A 21649-nucleotide genomic window follows, 5' to 3' on the forward strand; every position below is an offset into this window, starting at 1 on the left:
TGAAAATTATCTATAATCCCGCTAACCAGAGGTAGCCACTGTTGACATTTTGGGATGTATCTTGCAGGTTTTTTTTTTTCCTGTGCATATATAAATGTTTTCTTACATATTTATGTATATATTAATATTATAATTTTGAAGTATACACATTTAAAAAGATGGAAGATATGCTTTTTTATGAACACAAGTAAATTATAGAATATTTGCAAATTCCTGAAATACGAAAAAGGCAAAACTCATAATCCTGAATGCAGCAATCATTAAATTTTTAAATTTTGAAATATATCCGACAGTGAATAATACAGCAAACATTCATGCACCCACCATTCAAACTTAACTAATTCTAATGTTTTTCTATAATTGTATCAACTCTTTTTTTATACGAAATGAAGTGTTACCTATCTAATTTAAGCCCCTTATTTCAAAACTAACTCCCACATTCCCCATACAGTAATCACTTTTTTAAAGTTGCTGTGTAATTTCCTCTTCCAGTGCTTTAAAACTTAGTTGCTATTTCATCAGGTGTCGTTAAGCATTATTTTTTTTTAACTTCTAAAGTTTGCATAATAGTATATTGTTCATGACCTTGTATAACATGTTCTTATTACACTGTTTCATGTTTTCCAGATTTTTTTCTGTGTTGATTCCATTTTATGAATTCATCATGATTTCTTTTTCCAGTCTTTTGTTGATGGATATTTAAGGGTGCTTTCAATTTTTTGCTATTACAAGCAATGTTACAGTTAACACCTTTGAACATTTTTCCTTGTGTACATAGATGAGTTTCTCTTGGTCCATAATTCTTAACCCTATCAAACACAAACATTCTTTTTATGACAAATATTCTTATACAACTTTTACCATCCAGAAATGAAATTCAAGATAAAATAATTTGCCTACTTACGTAATCTCAAAAATATCAATGTAATACTTTAATGGAAAAATAAAAAGGAATTTTTTTGCAGTAAAATAAAGCTCATTTTAATATGTAAATGTTCCAGTTGGACTATATCAGAAGACATAATTAAGTCAGATGCTTGCAGTTCCCATGTTTCTGTGGCAGTCACAGATGTAGTTTGATGTGGATATATGGTATTGATGACGCAGATGAGTGGCTGTTGATAAAATGGTGAATAGCTCATTTTCAAAACAAGTTTGTTCTTTAATTTATGTGGTAATTTCATTCCTGAAAATTCAGTGTATATTAAACTGTAAAAATACTTTGTTATTAAAATGGAATTCAATTTAAGCCCAGATTATTACGAACAAGTTCATCCAGCAGAATATTCAAAAGTTGTACAAAGAGGACAAATCTTTGTATGGGACTTTTTCACATACTGCAAAGCACTGGTCCTGCCCACTAACTGCTGGTAGTAGACCCCAACCAGAAATGCCCCAACCAACCACCATAAGTCACCAGAGATTGTACCACTGTTTGTGGCGCACTCTTCGTGCACTATTTTGCCTGTTTTTAATACAATATTCCACACTAAAAACATTGTGTTTTAAGCATCATGTTCCTGGAATATACAACTAGAAATCAAATTGGTGAGTTGCATAGTCTAAGTGTATACTTTGCGGAACATTGCAGAATTCTTCTCCCACATAGTTGTAACAGTTTTAGGGGATGAGGGGATACCCCTTATCAACAAGGGTTGATGCATATTACCCCTTATCAACAAGGGTTGATGCCTGAATGATGCATATTTGTATACCTAACCCTTAACTGTACCCCACAATTTTAAAATAAAAAATATGTTTAATAAAAATAAATAAATAAATAAATAAATAAAAGCACATCACCTGCTCCATTCAGGTTATAAATATAACTTTTAAAAAAACAGTTTTTGTTCTCATCTGTTGTGCACAAGACCTACTTTTTCTGTACATACTTGACAACACATGGTTTCTTCAGACTTAGGCCAGTTATATTGGTGTGAAATAGTATCTTGTTTTAATTTGCATTTACATTATTATCAGTGAGATTCTTTTTGTATGTGTTTTGAGTGCCTAGGGCTTTCCTTTCATTTTTTTTCTTTTTCTTTTTAGAACTGCATATATTCTATATTTGTGCCTATTGGGTTGCCTGTCTTTTTTTTTTTTTTTTTTTGAGTTGGAGTCTTACTCTGCCGCCCAGGCTGGAATGCAGTAGCACACTCATAGCTACTGCATCCTCAACCTGTTGGGCTCAGGCAGTCCTTTCCCTCAGCCTTACAAGTGACTGGAACACAAGCGTGTGCCACTATACCCGGCTAATTTTTTGATTTACTGTAGAGAGGAGGTCTCACCAAGTTGCCCAGGCTGGTCTCAAACCCATGGACTCAGGCGATCCTCTCACCTTGGCCACCCAAAGCGCTAGGATTAAAGATGTGAATCACCACTCCCGGCCATGCCTGTCTTTTTTCATTGATTTGTGTCAGTTCTTTACATATGCTTACAATTCTTTGCCCCTTTTAAACATTTTTCATTGATTGTGTTCTTTTTTTTTTTTGAGTTGGAGTCTCACTCTGTCACCCAGACTGGAGTGAAGTGGCCACTCCCGCTGGCCTTGACCTGCTGGGCTCCCGCGATCCTTCCGCCTCAGCCTTCTGAGTAGCCGGAATTACAGGCATGCGCTACCACGCCCGGCTGATTTTTGATTTATTGTAGAGATGAGGTCTCGCCAAGTTGCCCAGGCGGGTCACGAACCCGCAGGCTCAGGCAGTCCACTCACCTCAGCCTCCCAAAGCGCGGGATTACGGGCTGAGCCAGACTGATTTGTGTTAGTTCTTTACATATGCTTACAATTCTTTGTCTCTTTTAAACATTGAAAAAAAAATCTGTTGTGTAGCTTTTATCTTTGTTGATGGTATCTTTTGTTATAAAAGTTTTTTTTAATATAGTGAAATTTATGAGTCTTTAGTCTGATGATATCATGATTTGTGCTTTCAGTTTTTGTTTTACATTTAAACCTTTGATCCATATGAAATTTATTTTTCTAGATGGTGTATGATAGAGATGCAATTCTATTATTTTTTTTCCATTTCATTAGCTAATTGTTTCAGTGCTGTTTACAGACCTGTTGCCCCTTTATCATTTCCAGGTTTCTACCCATGTGCTGGTCTGTTTTGGGACTCTTCATTCTTTTCTATAGTTTTGTTGACTAACAGACCACCATCACTCCTCTGTTCATTTTGTATCCCTGAAGTTATACTGTTTTTTCAGGAAGGTAGTTATGAACTTGCCCTTAATATTTTTCTGTAATCTGGTCCATGGCTGACAGAAATAGCTCACAGTTTGAGGTACCCTTCTCTTGTTTCACCAATTCATTCATTCAAGTTTTTCTAAGTTTTCTGTTTCCTTGGTCACTTCAGTCAGAATCTTTTGTGTACCTGTGCTGAAGTTGTCATTTCATCTGGAAGTGACTGTTTCCTGTTTTTAATTGGAAATATTTGAAGTTTATAGGTAGAAAGAATCTGGTTGTGATTTCCTGGTTCTATTAAGCCATATTTCTTCTTTTTCTTTCTTAAACAAATTTCCAGCATTGTTTTCAACTATACTAAACATTTTTTTGCTTCTTGCATGCTGAACTTTGTATGTTTCCCCATTATTTAAATCATTTGAATTGAAATGTAGCACATCTTAAAGGAGCATCACTTAAAACCGTGCGTTACTATATAAAATATACATTTAGGTCAGTAGGACAGAATATAAAACTCATAAATGGATCTGATTCTGAATGTGAATTTGTGCTTCTTATAGAAGTTACTGCAGGGAACCCCTTCAGGTCCCCTCCCACTGTGGGAGCTTTCCTGTCCTCTAAATAAATCCTGCTTTCAAAAAAAAATAAGTTATTACAACCTTCCTTATAGCTAACAGTATATACAAAAATTAAATATGCAATTCATATCATAAATTCAAATCCTAAATTTGATGAACAAATCTATTAATAAAACTATTGCTACTATGGCCATTATAACCACCACTACTACTTTAATTTATTGAGTAAGGTAAGAGCTTTATTAAGTTTCCATCCCTTGGATTCAAAATAGAACACAACAATAGTGCATGTTGACTAAAGAAAAGAATTGATGGCAGTTTCAAGATCCCAGAGAAGTGGAAATGAATGGAATGAAATGTCTTTTCAGTCATGCCTTGCGCTCCATACTGCAGCTGTGAGTAATGACCTTGGTTTCTCACTTAGACCTCCAGTTTGCCATTTCCCATAGCCCACACTGCCTCCTACATCCCTGCTTGTTTATCTCCATTCTCCTGTTTGTCAGCTTCTTCAGGAAGCCTGCAACCTTTCACAGTTCCTATTATAACATTTGTCACATTGTATTTCAGTTGTCTGTTTATCTGCCTTTGTCCCTCCCCAGATTTTAAACTCTGTGAGGACAGGAACAGGGCTCATGTTCATTCATTCATTCAAGACACCTTATGAAGTGCTTATTTTGTGTCTGTGCCCTTTAAAACTCAAGCCATTGAAAGACTAACAGAAAGTTGAATAAATATTTATTGATTCTTTGGAAACACAGCTTTCTGAGCTTTGAAACTTAGACACCAAATCAAAAAAGCTGAGAAGGATACTACAGAGAAAAAAAAATAGAAGCTAAATAAAAGGAAGTTATAGTCTGGAGAAACAATGTAGAGTTAAAATGTTTATTACATAAAGAATTAATATAAATGATAGGAAAAATCACAAACCTAAAAGAAAAGTAGTGAAATGTTTTCAGCCAGTAATCATCTACTTAGTTGTCTAAGCCGGAAGTCTGGATTTTTTTTTTCCTTATTTCCTCCTTGTCCCTTCTTCACAACTTCTAACAAACCACCAAGACTTGACAACTCTCCCTCACTTATCTCTAGTTCTTCTACATCCCCCCATGTCCACTGCCCCCAGAATAACATATAATATCTACCTCTGTTACCTCCAGCCTCATGTTTTGCCAGCCCCTTATTTGAACTCAGTGCCCTTGTTAATTAGGAACTAATTTAGGATCCCAGAATGCTCCAGGGTTTTGCCCATGCTTTGGGGCCTGGAATCCCTTCCTCACCATTATGTGATGAATTCTTATCAGCCCTTCATGTCTATTTCTGTTCTAATAGAAAACATTATTTTAAATGTTTAATTATATGCTAACATTTTTTTCCTTAGGTTAGCCTCTATAGATCCTTTGTGTCCTTGTATGACAAGCCAAGAAACAATAAGAAAGCTTTTTTGTTCCCCTTGCCCTTTTATTTACTTTGAGATAAAATACTAGGCAGTAATGAGGTACTCTGCTCTGCTTCTAAGCCCAAGATGGAATTTCTCCACAATTTCAATCATAGATCCCCAATTCTCTTCCCTGGTGAGAGCCAAGCTCTGTTGGGCTAGTCTGTTCCCACAGGTAGTCTTATTCCTTCTTGGAACATAAATTGAGACCTTGTCGTGACAGTTATATCTCTCTTGCTTTGTTCAGGACACTAAGGGGAATGTCCCTACCTGTGCTTAAATACAAAGACAGAAAGCTCACACATCTCTTTAAAAAAAAAAAAAAAAGTTTTGGTTCTTCAGTTGTTACTTTCTCTTCTCATTTACTGGAGGCTCTTGAAAAAAGGGCCCACAGATCTTCAAGCAACCTTGCTTAAGAACTATTTTTAGCTCCATCTGTTCCTGTGAGAAGAAAAAAATAAAATTATAACATAGTGGTGTGTTATTGTTGCAAGATTTTCCCCTAGGGCTCCCGTAACATCAAGAAGCTAAAGGGCTGTTGATTTAATGTACTTTTTTGACATGATGAACAGATTTGACCCATCTTCTGAAAACCTTAGCTAAGCATACTGGTCCACTTTGGAAATACTGGCCAAGCAGGTTTGGAAAAGGCCCACTTTATATTTATATACCTATTTGCCTACTTATCATTATGACAAGAGTTATAAAGTGTGTGGATTCCCTGATACTCTTTGTGGTTCAGTCAAAGAGAGCAGAATCCAAGTTTTGATGAAAGATGCAGAACCAGGGCATACAATCGGAGGCAGAGGGTATGAGCTACATTGGTATCCAGAGACAGAAGGACCTAGAGCAGAAGGTGATCTTCCAAAACCAAAGGCTCTTGAGATTCTACCACCTGGAAAACCTGTATCTAAAAATCCTCATCTCCCTTCCAAAGTGGTGTTCATTTCTCTCACAGGTCTGAGACTGTGTGGATGCCCATGACATACAACCACTTGCTACAAAGTTTAAAGGACTCCATTAATTCCAGCCTCAACAGGTGAAAGGGAACAGGTTGATGGTTTCTCAGGTAATGTTAAAGTTGGTTTGAAATAAAATTTTGGTGATTAAGAGATCATATTCTAACTAGAATATGAACATATTTTCCCACAAAGGGTTTTTTTTTTTTCCTTTAATTCCAATAATGTTTTCATACCTGCAGTGAAAACACTTTACAAATCCAAATTTTCCTGAAGGCAGTCATGCTGTCCTCTATTCAGACAGCTAACAGGCTCATCCCCAGAAAGCAGTGTTAGTATTCACTAATGGTTTCACCATTTTCCTGCCTGCTGCTGTAACCTCATCCTCCATTGACTGAACCTGTGGCAGAAAGCGTTCTTAAGAATAGCAGAAAAGTTTTAAACAGAAGGCCAATTCATCTCTCACGTCCCATGTAATTTTTCCAGTCTTATGTCGTGAAATATGTTCTCCTTAATATTGTTGTTTCTGGAATTCTTTTTAAAGGGAAACATTAGGGACAGCCTGGAAAAAATTTTGGCCTGACTGTGTTTTACAAAATACTGATTTTTGATGGGGAGGAATTGGTCCACACCTTAGCAAGGGCCTATGACCCCAGCCGCAGAGCTCAGCATTTATTTGGCTATTGCTGTTTGTCATCCCAGTTTGTAGGATAGCGTTCATATGCTAATTTATCTAATTTTACGTGTTGTATAGAGAAGAATCAGTATCAGAAAGAACTTGGATTGGATCATTTATCTTCAGACATACAAAAGTTACTGATGTTTATAGAAAAACAAGCCAGAATTGTTGGTGTCTAGTAAATTGCTTTAGTGTCAAATTCGTCAACCTGTTTTTTTTTTTTTAATCATATATACTTTTTTGGATAAACATGAAAAGGCATACCTTCTTTAATCCTTCAAATTTGAAAATTAATATAGTGACCAAAAACAAAAAATGCCAACCTAAGTTTGAATTTTTATTTTTCCTAAACTATTCCTTTTACCGCAGAAATTCTGAAATGATTTCCTGGAAGAAAGTTACCCCTACCCTAATCCCCCAATTTAAGTTGAAGACTGCTTTAACAAATATATTTTATGTGGAGGAATCATTTCTCCTTTGTAATGTTTACTAAAATGAAGTGAAAATCACATATTGAAGTCAAAGAAAGGGTGCAAAATTATATCGTCATAATAGCAAAAATTATGTGTGCCAATAGAGAAGAACAAAAGGGAAATATATAAAAATGAAAATAGTAACAATATTAAAATGGTATGACTATCGATATAATGTTCTTTTTTTTTTTTAAGATGTGGGGTACAATTCAGGATTAGGCATACAAGTGATCACTGTGCAGGTAAAGTTTGGGCCTTTCTTTGGTCCCCACTTTGCCTGGTTTACTGATGTTATGTGTCTCCCCCTTCCTTCCCTTCACAGTTTCTGACTTCTGCCAATCCCTTTCTTAATAGTATTATGGTAAATGTTCCAAGTCTGCTTATGAGTGAGAATATGTGGTACTCAGTTCTTTGTTTCTGTGATACATTACTGTTTCTGAATCCATCCAAGTTGCTACAAAGTCTATAATTTTGTTCTTTATGTCTGTATAATATTCCATCTGTATATGTACTGCATTTTTCTTATCCAGTCCAGTTTTGATGGACAGCACAGTTGATTCTATGTTTTGCTATTGTAAATAGTGCGGCAATAAACATGCATGTGCAAGTATCTTTTTTGTACAGTGATGTAAGTTCCTCCTGGTATATTCCCAGAAGGGAGACTGCTGGGTTATATAGAAGGTCAATTTTTAGATCTTTTAGAAATCGCCACACTGTTTTCCACAGAGATTGTACTAGTTTACACTCCCACCAACAGTGTAGAAGCATTTCCTTCTCTCTACATCCTCACCAGCATCTGTTGTTTTTTGTTTTATTAATGATGGCTATTCTTACTGGAGTTAGGTGGTATCTCAGTGTGATTTTGATTTGCATTTCTTTGATGATTAGTGAGGCTGAGCATTTTTTCATGTATCTGTTGACTGCTCGTATGTCTTCTTTTGAGGAGTATCTATTTATATCTTTTGTCCACTTTGTAATAGGGCTGTTTGTTTTTTTCCTTTCCACGCATTTGAGTTCCTTGTAGCTCCTGGACGTTAGGCCTTTGTCAGATGTACATTTGGCAAGTATTTTTCCCCTTTCTCTGGGCTGTCTCCCTGCTGTTTTGATGGTTTCTTTTGCTTTGCAGAAGCTTTTCAGTTTGATGAGGTTGCCCTTGTCTCTCTTATTTCTTATGGCAGGGGCGTCTGGAGTTTTAATCAGGAATTGGTTACCTGTTGTGATTTCCGTAAAGGTGTCTCCTGCTTTTTCTAAGATTTTTAATGTTTGAGATTACGTTTAGGTCTTTGATACATTTGGAATTGATTTTTGTGTATGATGTTGGGTAGGGGTCCTGTTTCATTCTTCTGCATGTGGTCAGCAAGTTTTCCCAGCACCATTTTCTGAATAGGTTTTCCTCTCCTTGTCGAAGATGAATTGGTTGAGAAACAGTGGTTTTGCTTCCAGAATCTCTGTCCTGTTCCATTGGTCTAGATGCCTGTTCTTGTACCACTACCAAGTTGTTTGATTATTGTAGTCTTATGGTAAAGTTTAAAATCTGTAAGTGTGATACCTCCTGCTTTGTTTCTTTTGCTGAGGATTGTTTTGACTATTCGTGGTCCTTTATGTTTCCAGATGAATGTCTGTGTTGTTTCTAGGTGTGAGAAGAATAATGTTGGTAATTTAATGGGTATTGCATTGAATCTGTGGATTGCGTTTGATAGGATGGACATTTTGACAATGTTGATTCTTCCAATCCATGAGTATGGAATATTTTTCCATTTGTTTGTATCATCTTTGACTTCTTTGAGCAGTGATTTGTAGTTTTCGTTGTAGAGGTCTTTCACTTCTCTGGTTAGGAAGATGCCCAAGGTATTTCTTTTTCTTTGTGTGTGTGTGTGTGTGTGTGTGTGTGTGTGTGTGTGTGTGTGTGTGTGTGTGTGGCTATTGTGAATAGGATTGTGCTTTTTATTTGGTTCTTGTCCTTTTTCAGTATTGTACTTTCTGGCATTATTTTTAAAAACAAAAAGTGTATAAATAACAAGTTGTATACCTGATAATTATCTGATTAGCAAATCAAGAAATTCTCAAAAGTGATTTTTAAATTATCATATAGTGATTTATCCAGATAATCTTAATGATTCCTTTCTTAGGTTTTACAATTATATTTAATTTAAAAATAAAAGTAAAAATATTGACATGTAGTACAGATAGTGAAGTTTTTATTATCCTTGTTTTTTCCATAAAAACATGACTAGAAATATTGTTGACTTTTTCTTTTCATTTTGGGGGAAATTATAATCATGTTAACAAATCTGGGCATATCTACATAGCAAGAATAGATTTGGTTATTGAAACAACAAAATGTAAACCAGTTCAAAGAGACAATGTTCAAATGTACTGACCATCTGCAACCTGTATCCTTGGAGTTGCAGAGGAAAGACTGACATTTATCTTTTCATTGAAACCATGTGCTGTGTGTGCAGAAGGAAATGCATGCTGATCAGAGGTCAGAAGCAGGATGGATGAGGTTTGAAAGGAAATATTTACTATGGGGCTTTCCTAAATACTTAGCCTCATGGGAGATGTTATTTCTATAAGGCTTGGTGAAAACTTGGGCAGACCCAGATCTGTTTTATCATGGTACTGGGAGACGTAAACAAGAGATTTTAGTCTGGTATCGATCTCTCTGTGTGCTGGGCTAAGAGGCACAGTAATAAGAAATTTAGACCTTGACCAAAGAAGTAAACTGGAAGCACAGGGAAAATTTAACACTCTGGAAACTTTAGGCTGAGGAGGATCCTTGCACACGAATGGTCTGGAAATCATGTCCTGAGCCAAAGAGTTAAGGGAGCTAATGAGATTTACTCTAAGGCAGGACAAGATTTTTAAAAATCTAACAAATACCTTCAAAATCCAGGCCAGGTGTGGTAGCTCACACTTGTAATCTCAGCACTTTGGGAGGCCAAGGCAGGAGAATTGTGTGAGCCCAGGAGCTCAAGACCAGCCTGGGCAACATAGTGAGACATCATTTCTTTTTTTCTTTCTTTTTTTTGAGTTGGAGTCTCACTGTGTCGCCCAGACTGGAGTGCAGTGTCCGCTCCTGGCCACTGCAACCTCGACCTGCTGGGCTCCGGCAATCCTTTCGCCTCAGCCTTCCAAGTAGCCGGAATTACAGGCACACGCTACCACGCCCGGCTGCTTTTTTGATTTATTGTAGAGATGAGATCTTGCCAAGTTGCCCAGGCGGGTCTCAAACCCACGGGCTCAGGCAATCCACTCACCTCAGTCTCCCAAAGGTGCGGGATTACAGGCTGAGCCACCGAGTCCGGCTGAGACATCATTTCTTTTTTTTTTTTTTTTTTTTTTTTTTGCGTTGGAGTCTCACTCTGTCACCCAGACTGGAGTGCAGTGGCCGCTTCCGGCCACCGCAGCCTCGATCTGCTGGTCTCCGGCGATCCTTCCGCCTCAGCCTTCCAAGTAGCCGGAATTACAGGCATACGCTACCACGCCCAGCTGATTTTTTGATTTATTGTAGAGATGAGGTCTCGCTCCCCTGGCGGGTCTCAAACCCGCGGGCTCAGGCAATCCACTCACCTCAGCCTCCCAAAGGTGCGGGATTACAGGCTGAGCCACTGAGCCCGGCTGAGACATCATTTGTATTTAAAAAAAAAAAAAAATTAGCCAGGTGTGGTAGTGCATGTCTGTAGTTTCAGGGAGGCTATGACCAAAGGATCACTTGGGCCCAGAAGGTCAAGGCTGCAGTGAGCTGTGATGGTGCCACTGCACTCCAGCCTGGATGACAGAGTGAGACCCCAACTCAAAAAAAAAAAAATCCAAAGGGTATTTTTATTAATTTATTATTTTTGTAGAGACAGGACTTCACTGTGTTGTCCAGGCTGGTGAAAGTAGAAGATGCACATTTTCTATGATTCTTTGGAGAACTGATTTAAGAAATAGTATGTGGAGATGAGAGGGAAAATAGGTTTTAGCATAACACAAGGAAGGTTTTCTTACCATTGCAGCTGTTCCTTAATACAGTGAGCTAGTGAGTTCTGGATGCATTCAGTCAGGGTCTGAGAGGAGCCTTCCACACTTTGTAGTCAGACAAGAAACTGCTAAACTGCCCTTCAAGTGTGTGCCTCTGAAGCCTCTGCTTGAGGTCCCCCTCACTGGCTTGGTTGTGGATTGGGTTACAGGCCTGTAGCCCTGTGCCTTTACATTAGTTTGTCAACTGAAGGCAGCAACATGGTTTTCTTTGTTTCCTCTCTTTAGTTGCTTCTAAGCCAAGAATGCAAAAGTAGATGCTGATTAAATATCCCTACCCCTTTATCTGGTGTCATCTTTCCCTAAAGCAGGAAGCCTCCCCTTCCATACCCTCCTCAATCTTTACCTTAACCCAAAAGCACAAAAATGACCCTTGTATGTGTTTCTTAAGTTGTTCTAAAATGTTGTCTACTTATATTCTGGGTGTGAGCTTTAGTGTGTCCTTTCATCTCTCTTTCTAGGATATCTCTTTGCTCTCATTTACTCAAAGACAGATGTGTAACCTTCAGAGTCTCATGCAGCCATTAGCCAGGAGCCTGAAGCATGTGTGTGTGTTTGTGTGTGTGTGTGTGTGTGTGTGTGTGTGTGTGTGTGTGTGGATTGACTAGGAATCTTTCTAAAATTAAGGTAGTATGGATGGTAGCTTTGGGTCATGTACCCCACCGCGACATCATATTTCAAGTCTCTAAATATCCTTTACCTATATGCAGTGGATTTGGCAAAAAAAGATTATTTCAGTGAATAATTCATCTTCATCAAATAATTAGAAATAATAATTAGAAATAATCAGTGTTTTCAGACAGATGTATCTGGAAAGGATCATATCTGCAGTATGTGTTAGCTCAGTCTGGTATAATGGGATTGGTACATCTGGAAAACAAAAAGCAGAATTCTCACGCTACTCAAATGGTATCCAGGTAAACAAAAAACCTAGTGTAGATTTACCTCATTCCTTGCAATATTTTGGAAGTGTGTGACTCTGTGACGCATATACTGAGTTAATGCTGTTTTGGTCTTTTTTAATATTTATTTTTATTAATTTATTAATTTATTATTTTTGTAGAGACAGGACTTCACTGTGTTGTCCAGGCTGGTCTTGAACTCCTGGGCTCAAGCAGTCCTCCCACCTTAGCCTCCCAAAGCTCTGGAATTACAGGCGTGAGCCACTATGCCCATCTTTTTCTTATGTAAATTGAGACTTTATCATCCTTTATTGACCATGTGAATCTTTTCCTTCCTGCAGGAATAGGTGGTCTTCAAGACTTTGTGCTGAAATCTGCAACACTGTGTAGCCTGCCATCCTGCCCACCATTTATTCCACTCAACTTCGAAGCCACCCCTATTGTGAGAGTTGCTGTTGAACCAAAACACCCAAGTAAGATAATCTTGTTTATAAAAATTTTTAAGTTAGGCTTTTTAAATGCTTGCAGGAATTTGCTACTTGATTCCTCATGATATGCTTCAGCAATATACGGTGAATTTTCATTGAGGTATATAGCAGAAGCAGTTCTTCAAGGGGCATCTCACTTCTGTCTTAAGAACATGACCTGTTAGGTACCTTTGCTGTCCTGGGAGACTGCATATCCTTGAAGGCAAAGACAGGGTCATTTCTGCATCCTCTATGACCCTGGCACAGACTTGTAGCTCAGCAGAGCTCCTGTTTTTTGAGACTTTTTGACTCTTATTGCAAGCTTCTTGGTACAAAATCCATCATCTGCCTCTTCCCTCTAGGTTTGTTAGATCATCTGGACACTGAGAATTTCCTGTCTATTTAGAAACCACTTCCTTCCCTTTCCGGCTGGCTACATGACGTCCACATAATGCCTGACTGTATAATAATCCATCCTTAGTCTTTGGCTTACAATATTTGCCTGGTCAATCCTTTTTTAACTCTTTATTTTGCTTCCCATGACTATCACTAATCTTTTTTCACTGTGACTTTGCTGTTCCCAGTGCTCAGTGCTAGTTCGTGAATAATATGCTCTAAAGGAACCAGGGAACGAATCTGTAAAATGATAGTTTTCTTCTGAGGTATATAATGGCCTCATTGCTCTTGTTATTATGTATCCTTCCTCTCCCCAGAGTTGGGGTCTTCTGAAAACTCATATCTCCCTCAAATTCTAAGGCATATTCTTCATCTTTGAGCGTCTCTGAAACCCTAAAGCAGATACTTGGAGGACTGCACCTCTGACCCTGGAGCTCAGCCCTTGAACTTCTCCATCTGTCTTGGGCCTCAGAAACAGGAATTCTTTCTGGGCTGTCACTAGACTGAAGTCTTTGTTGCCACATGGATTTATCCCATTCTGTGTGGCCCTGTGCAGATCCTGGCCCTTCATGGTTTTATTCTTTTATTGTACTTGCTATTTGAGGGAGGGATTGAACATACTGGCCACTGTGTTCAATCCTAAGAAACACAAAAAAGCTGTTTTATCTAAATTGTGACATTTGAGTGTAGCAACCATGTCTTAGATGTTTCTAGTATTTCTTTGTATCTTATTTCTTACTTAGTTTTTCTTTATTGCACTTGCAACTACATTTTAAAAATAGGCAATAATGAATAATTGATCATTTAAGCCATGATACTTTAATAGAAATGTACAGTTTTTAAAGGACTGTTTGATGGTTATGTGTTATTCTGTGCTGTCTGTTATTCAAGCCAATTAAAAGCCCAATCTTAAAGGGCAGCAGAACCATCTTCTGTGAAGCATTGGCTGCATGAGATGAGGGATCCTAGTACCTAGCCTATTTTCTGTCCTATAGCAGACTCAGTTAATTTCCTTTATTTTCCATAAATTAGAGTTTATTAATTTTAATAAGAATTTAGGATAAACCATCTGGAGGCCAGAGTGCACTTCCTCACATTTTTTCTTTAAATTTTTCTGACCTTTGCAAAAAATAAACTAAAATGTTTAGAGGGGGCACACGGTTTTCTTCACAATTCTAGGAGTCTTGCTATTTTTTTTTCCACTATACTGTTTTTACCGGATTTACCATGCATTTCTTGATTGCGTTACTCTAGTACCCCATTTGTGTATTTCAGTGTCTAAACTTGATACTTATTGTTCTGTCCTCTTGGTGTTTTCACATTGTCACCATCTTATTTTACATTCAGAATGTCTGGGGAAATTTCCCTTGTTCCTATGAGCCCTCAGAGAATACTTATTGTCTGTTTACTCTGTGCCCTGCTATCTATGTTCAGCCTAACGCTGAGGCAGTAACCCCTTTCTCAATGGGTTAAGTGTCTGATGACTATTGGGATATCACATCTCTTATACCAAGACTTCCCAGGAATACTGCCCCACACCCTCTCTTCTTTTTCATTATAAAAACTGGATTGACTAATCCAGAGGACAACTTTTTATTCTTCTTTCAGGGGGAAGCACATCCTGAGCATTTGTTCTTCCACTTTTCTTTCTCTGGTTTCCCAAACAAAGGTCAGAATGTCATGGTAGCCACCTTCTGCTCAATGCTCACAGGGTCGAGTCAAAACTCAGCACAGAGAATTACAAATGCTCCTAAGCTATTATTATTTTCATCATTATAATTGATCATTACTGTATACCACACACACTATACTAGGTATTTTACATTGATGATCCCATTTAATTCTCTCAGCAGCCCTATACATTAGGATGCGATTTTTGTCCTCATCTTCGCATGAGGGAAACTGAAGCTTAGAGAAGTTAGTTAACTTACCCAAGACCGTACAGTTAGTAAGTCGTGGTGTCAGGATCCAAACCTCTACCTCAGAGACAATTCTGGATCTTTACCTTTAGGAATCTAAGAAATCCTATTTATCTGCAATCAGAATCACTAGTTTCCAGAATTATTTCATCCTTCATCCATATTAGTTTTTTAGAAAAAACTTTTTATACCTGTGTTTATATAGAAACACGAGGTTTTTTGTGCTAATGTTTTATGAACATTATGCAACAAAAATAGAAATTATTTAAAAATTGAGATTAAAATGGAATAATAAATTTATTTATATTTGGTGGCAGTACATACAGTTTGTATATATTTAGGTACATATCACTTATTTGTGATCATATAATTGTATTAGTTATCTAATACTATGTATTGTATTACTTTAAAATTGAATGGCTTGAAACAACAGTAATCATTTATTTTTTTCGCAGTTCCTTTGGTCAGGAATTTGGAAGGGTTCAGCTTGGGGTCTTTCAAGCCATTGCAGTCATACACCACCTTGAGAGGTAGACATCTGAAGGTTTGACTTGCAAGGTGGTTCATTTACATGAACTCACAAGTGGGAGCTGTCTGGGGACCTCAGCCTCTCCACAGGGGCACCTCCCACATAGCTGCTTGAGTGTCCTGCAGCATAGCATGGTGACTGACTTCAGTCAGCAGTCCAAAACACTAAAGCAGAAGCTGTACTGCCTTTTGTGATCTAGTCTTGGAATCATACATCATTAATTGCACAGTATTCTGTTGGTCACATTGGCCAGCCCCGATTCACTGTTGGAGGGGGGCCTGCATAGGAATGTGACTGTCAGCAGGCAGGGATCACTGGGCCATCTTGGAGGCCAGTTACCATAATAATGCTTCATTCTTTTTGAAAATCTTGCCTGAAGCCAGGCTCAGTGGCTCAGCGTGTAATCCCGTGCCTTGGGAGCCTGAGGTGAGTGGATTGCCTGAGCCCGCGGTTCGAGACCCTCCTGGGCAACTTGGTGAGACTTCATCTCTACAATAAATCAAAAAATTAGCCGGGTGTGGTAGCGCTCGCCTGTATTTTCAGCTACTTGGAAGGCTGAGGTGGAAGGATCGCCGGAGCCCAGCAGGTCGAGGCTGCGGTGGCCGGGAGCGGCCACTGCACTCCAGTCTGGGCAACAGAGTGAAACTCCAACTCAAAAAAAAAAAAAAAAAAAAGAAAATCTTGCCTGAACTCTGTGATATAGCTATTCAAAGGTCTTCTAGGTTCCACTTATTACAACTCTTGGTTTTAATGGCTATTATCACTGGAAAAGGTACCTCGCAAAGTTACATAGTCCAAATGGAAGAAATGAATCATTGGCTGCTTTTACTAAATCATGGTGTCCATTTTAGAATCTTATTTACCAAATTATACAAAGGTTCTAATGAAATGAATATAGTGAATATCTAATTTTTCTGATATCAGTCTGTTTAAGGTGTTGGTTTTTATATCCGTACTGAACTGCCCATTTGGAAGTTTTTAAAAACAGGTTAGAAAAATCCTTTTCCAAATTTTGTGAAGTTTTGTACATTATACATGAAGTGTTTATGTTTTGGGGGGGCCAACAAAGTTTCTGTCAGTGGTAGCATTTTCAAACATTTAATTTCAGAATGTTGTCTCCATATTTCAAATTTCTTTTGAAAAGATATTTTCTTCCCATATGGTTTAAATTGTAACTTTTACCTTAAACAGATTTAAGTATGTATGTATATATTTAAGTATTTGTTAGGATCTCAGCCTGGTGATAGCCATTGTTTTTACTTTTTAATTTGGTTGCTGAAAAGTTGGCTAAAAACTTTGCCATTTCTTTTCTTATCATTTCCTTGTGCTTGTGTTATTAGTATTATCAGTGATCTCTTTACAGGAATCCTTTTAAGCCAGGTCTAAAATTCTGTGAACGTTTAGTTAATACTAGATTATATCTGTAAATCCACATAATTAGGCAAAGGAAAGCTACAGTAGGAATAAATGAAGGTGCCTCTGTCAACCCTGGACACAAATGAAATCCCGCTCCCTGTCTTCCTGCAAGATTCCATGCATTTCTTAAGTGGCTTACAACCACCTGACCTGTGATGGTACTGATGTCTATCCATGGAGCATGGGTGTTAGGCTGTCTATCTTCCAAAGCAGATTCTGCCACTTCGTTTCTCTGTGATCTTGAGCACAGGTTCCTTAGGTTTGCTACACCTGTTTCCTTGTCTATAAAATGAGAACAATAATCATACCTGCCTTGTAGTTAATGAGTTCATGTATATAAAGTACTTGTCTGGCACATTGTTAATGCTATAAAATGTTAGTTATTATTAGAAGAAATGTATTTCAAAAATAAACAGATATAGAAGTTCTAGTATTCTCTTCCTTACTGTAATTAATCAACTTTTGTGACTCATCATGAAAATCACTGCATTGTAGAAAGTTCTGTGGTTTTGTTTGTTTGGCATGTTGAAAGCCAAGCATTGATGAATTGCTAAGTCTTTTTCTCAAATGTAGAATTGAAACAAGACTGCATAAAAATGGCTTCAGAGCCGAGATCTCTAATAAAATAACTGCAAGAGACTTCTGTGACCTGCCCTGAGTGAGCAGTAGCAACTGAGTATTTGAAAAGGAGTGAAAAATCAGCTAAATCCAAGATGTGGTTCACATCCCTACCCCCACCTCCCAGGAACTATAGGGAAAAGGCAGTTATGTACCAAAAACACATGCCAAATGCAATATAGAAGACACCTTTAACCTACTGGATAAAGTAGTTACAGTATTCTAAAACCCACAGTTCTGTCAAACTGTTCCACCAATGATTAATTTTAATATGAGGCTCTGGTGCAGTTTATTGAATATCACATTAAATACTTTGTTGCGCCGGGCTTGGTGGCTCAACCTGTAATCCCACGCCTTTGGGAGGCTGAGGTGAGTGGATTGCCTGAGCCCACGGTTCAAGACCCGCCTGGGAAGCGAGACCTCATCTCTATAATAAATTAAAAAATCAGCCGGGCGTGGTAGCGCATGCCTGTAATTCCGGCTACTCGGACAGGTGAGGTGGAAGGATCACTGGAGCCCAGTAGGTCGAGTCTGCGGTGGCCAGGAGCGGCCACTACACTCCAGTCTGGGTGACAGAGTGAGACTCCAACTCAAAATAAATAAATAAATAAATAATAAATAAATAAATACTTTGTTGCTTATTTGTTCATTTTATAGGTGCTGTTTGAGGAAGTATTTATTAATAGATTTAGGTGAATTCATAAATATAAAGAAGCTAGTTTATATCTGCTAAGTATTGAGGAAGTGATACAGATCAACTTTGGGAGTTTTAATGACAAGCTTGTGAGTGTCTCATGTTCTTTAGCTGTACAAATAGGTTACTAGAAGGTAGTCTTCTTCCCATCACTGCATCATCTGGAAGAAAAATAAATCATTATTTTAAGAGTTTATTTCAGTGTAATTTTCTCTTCAATAACCATGGCTGTTGTCTTCAGATTGGATTAACCCTTATATTATGTTTAATCAGTATTTCATTTTGTTAACCTAGGTGAAATGCCTCAGCTCGTGAAAGGAATGAAGCTATTAAACCAAGCAGATCCCTGTGTCCAAATTTTAATTCAGGAAACGGGAGAGCACGTTTTAGTCACAGCAGGAGAAGTCCACCTTCAACGATGCCTGGATGACTTAAAAGAAAGGTTAAGTGAAAATGACAGAGATAGAGAAATGATAGCAGCAGAATCAGTGGAATGCGTTAGTGTTTTCGAAACCAATTGAACCTTAGACTGTGGCTTATTTTAGGAGAAAAATGAAATGTCCTCAACTTAAACATGAACTGTTATTGGATCATAGATTTAATTTTTAATAACTGAAAAATGGCATTCCCTGCCTACACTTGAATAATTCAGCATTTTTAACTTGAGTCATAAAATACTTTAATTATATGTATTTTACTTTAAGCACACACACAAATACACATAGACTATCAGGGCAACAAAACAAAATGTTGTTTTGTAAATGTAGGCTGTTATTAGGTCAGACTTCTTTTCTTAAAGGTGTGATCTTTACAGTGTAAACCTTCTGGAATCTTTGTATTTTTCTGAAGTTGATATGTAGATGTCGTAAAATGGACATCACAAATCACTTTTCGTAAATAACATTTTTCCTCTTTGTTCCAAAGATATGTGTTTTTTGCAACAATTAGGAAAATATAGAAGAATTTTAATAAATTTCTGCATGTTACCATGCAGAAATACCCACCATTACATTCAAATTTATAAATCCACACTTATGCATATATGTGTGGATTTGAATATGTCTTATGCATATTCAAGTGGGCACAGCTCTGATTATTTGGATAAGATAAACTGGAAGTATTATTGCTGACTCAGAAAGTACTCTTTTAGTTTGAGCCTCATTCCATCGCCTAGGCTGGAGTGCAGGGGCACACTCACGGCCACCGAAGTGTCAACCTGCTGGACTCAGGTGATTCTTTCGTCTCAGCCTTCCAAGTAGCCAGAACTACAGACATATGCTACCACAACCAGCTAATTGTTTTTATTCATTTATTGTAGAAATGAGGTCTCGCCCGCTTGCCTAGGCAGTTCTCAAACCTGTGGGCTCAGGCAGTCCTGCTAGGATTACAGACTTGAGCCACTGCCCAGCCAGTACTCATATTTTTAAGGCTTATGATGTACATTTTCTTCAAGATACACTAATTTCAATTTATATTGTAACTAGCAATAAATATTTGAAAGTACCTCTTTTCTCAAACTTTTGCCAACTTTGCATATTATCATTTAAAATTTTTTTAACAATCTGAAAGACAATAATAAAAGGCATTCATTTTTAATATACATTTCCGTGCTTACTAGTGAAAAAAATTGTGAATTGCCCTATTATGGCCCTCTTTCCTTTTCTTTTTAAAGTTTTTGGTATTAGAATAATAATAATACTTAAAATAATAGTTATAGATTATTGCTATAATTATATGTTAACTATTACGTGACATTCACTGTGTTAAGCACTATTTATCTCAATCCTTAGAACAACCCAATAAAATTGGTGGTGGTAGTAGTTGTCATAGTACCATATTACTATTACTAATACTACTAATAATAGGATAAGAATAGTAGCTGCAGCCAGGCTCGGTGGCTCAGCCTATAATCCCGCACCTTTGGGAGGCTGAGGTGAGTGAATTGCCTGACCCGCCTGGGCAACTTGGCAAGACCTCATCTCTACGGTAAATCAAAAAAAAAAAAAAAAATCAGCCAGGCATGGTAGCGCATGCCTGTAATTCTGGCTACTCAGAAGGCTGAGGCGGAAGGATCGCCGGAGCCTAGCAGGTCAAGGCTGGGGTGGCTGGGAGCGGCCACTGCACTCCAGTCTGGGTGACAGAGTGAGACTCCAACTCAAAAAAAAAAAGAATAGTAGCTCCTTCTGCGGTACCATTCATGAGGGATTTTGTAGAAACTCCTACCAGGTTGGGAATGTTGCTATGTTTGTTCTTCAGTTTAAAATGGTGCCATGGGCTTTTTCCTTTTCTCAGAGAGCCATAATTAATATAAAATTGGAAGGTAGATCCTCCATCTCTTTCACTTTTGTCACCATTTTCTTGGACTTTCCAAAGATTCTAATGTTGGTTAGAGAATAATGCTAATTGGGTAAATCATAAGGCAAAATATATTTTAAAATAATAACTTAATTCTCAGAGCGTTTCTTTGAAAACTTTTGAAATGTTACTGAGTGTATGTGTGTGTCTCTAAGCTAAATTATTTTCTACCTTTTCACTATTTTAAATAACCTTAACTTCTCAGGCTATTAGCTTCTCTTTAAAACTTATGGTTTTTAGTACTTAGAATTACATTCCAAGTAATATTTCTCCTTACTGTTTTTACTCCCTAAATCTGATTTTAATTGAGTTACATATTTGTATCTTTATTTAATCTTTTAAAATTTTTACTTCACTGTGGATGCTGTTTAATCCCAGGAGAAAAAAAAGCTATGCTTTATGTTAAGAAAAATTATTTTTCTAGAAATGTGCCCTTAACATGGTATTTATATATTTTTAATAAATATAAATGTATTTTCATTCTGGAAATCACTCTGTGTAAACATTTCTAGAAAATAACCATATCCAAATACCTAAAGCTAATTTAGACTTAATGTTGAATGAGACAATAAGAACAGTAACACATCTATCTGCCTTTTAAAAAGTATATACTACTTTAACAAGATAACTTACAAATTCTGAAGTTTTTGTTAACTGCTTTTCCTAAAAATTTCAATTTCTGAAAATATTGTTAACCCCTCCCCCCAAAAACCCCACAGCTATCTATTTCTTTTGCATTGTGGCCTAGTACAATAGAAAAATAACCCGAAGTTCACTGTTTTCTGTGAGAACTCAGAGAAGTAATCTGGAGCCCAAGTGGAGGAGAACTCCCTATTCCACATATATAGGTAGTCTGCTGAGATGTGTCAGCTACACCAAAGACAGAAGGGGATCATGGCCAGATTGATTAGGGGGCCCAGTCGGGCACTGTTTTATTAATATGACAAGTTAAGTGCTATTTTGGAAATCACAGAAAGCTGAATCAAGTGCTGTTAACAAAAAGGTCATTGCATCCTCATGTACCCCAT

The 21649-nt window shown here is 37.5% G+C and overlaps 1 protein-coding gene across 4 annotated transcripts in view; it reads left to right on the top strand.

The window, feature by feature from the left end:
- EFL1 (elongation factor like GTPase 1) overlaps positions 1-21649 on the top strand; it is a 146831-nt gene that overhangs the window by 91432 nt on the left and 33750 nt on the right. For all 4 annotated transcript variants that reach the window (XR_002481216.1, XM_008072057.1, XM_021705934.1 and 1 more), the window contains 2 exons: positions 12569-12700; positions 18561-18708. Coding sequence is in view for 3 of the 4 variants with exons in the window: in XM_008072057.1 (XP_008070248.1) it covers positions 12569-12700; positions 18561-18708 (280 nt within the window). In the remaining variant the exon portion in view is untranslated. The remainder of the gene's footprint in view (positions 1-12568; positions 12701-18560; positions 18709-21649) is intronic.

Source organism: Carlito syrichta, unplaced genomic scaffold (genome assembly GCF_000164805.1).
Source record: "Carlito syrichta isolate Samal-C Ts95f unplaced genomic scaffold, Tarsius_syrichta-2.0.1 Scaffold314837, whole genome shotgun sequence".
NCBI lineage: Eukaryota > Metazoa > Chordata > Mammalia > Primates > Tarsiidae > Carlito > Carlito syrichta.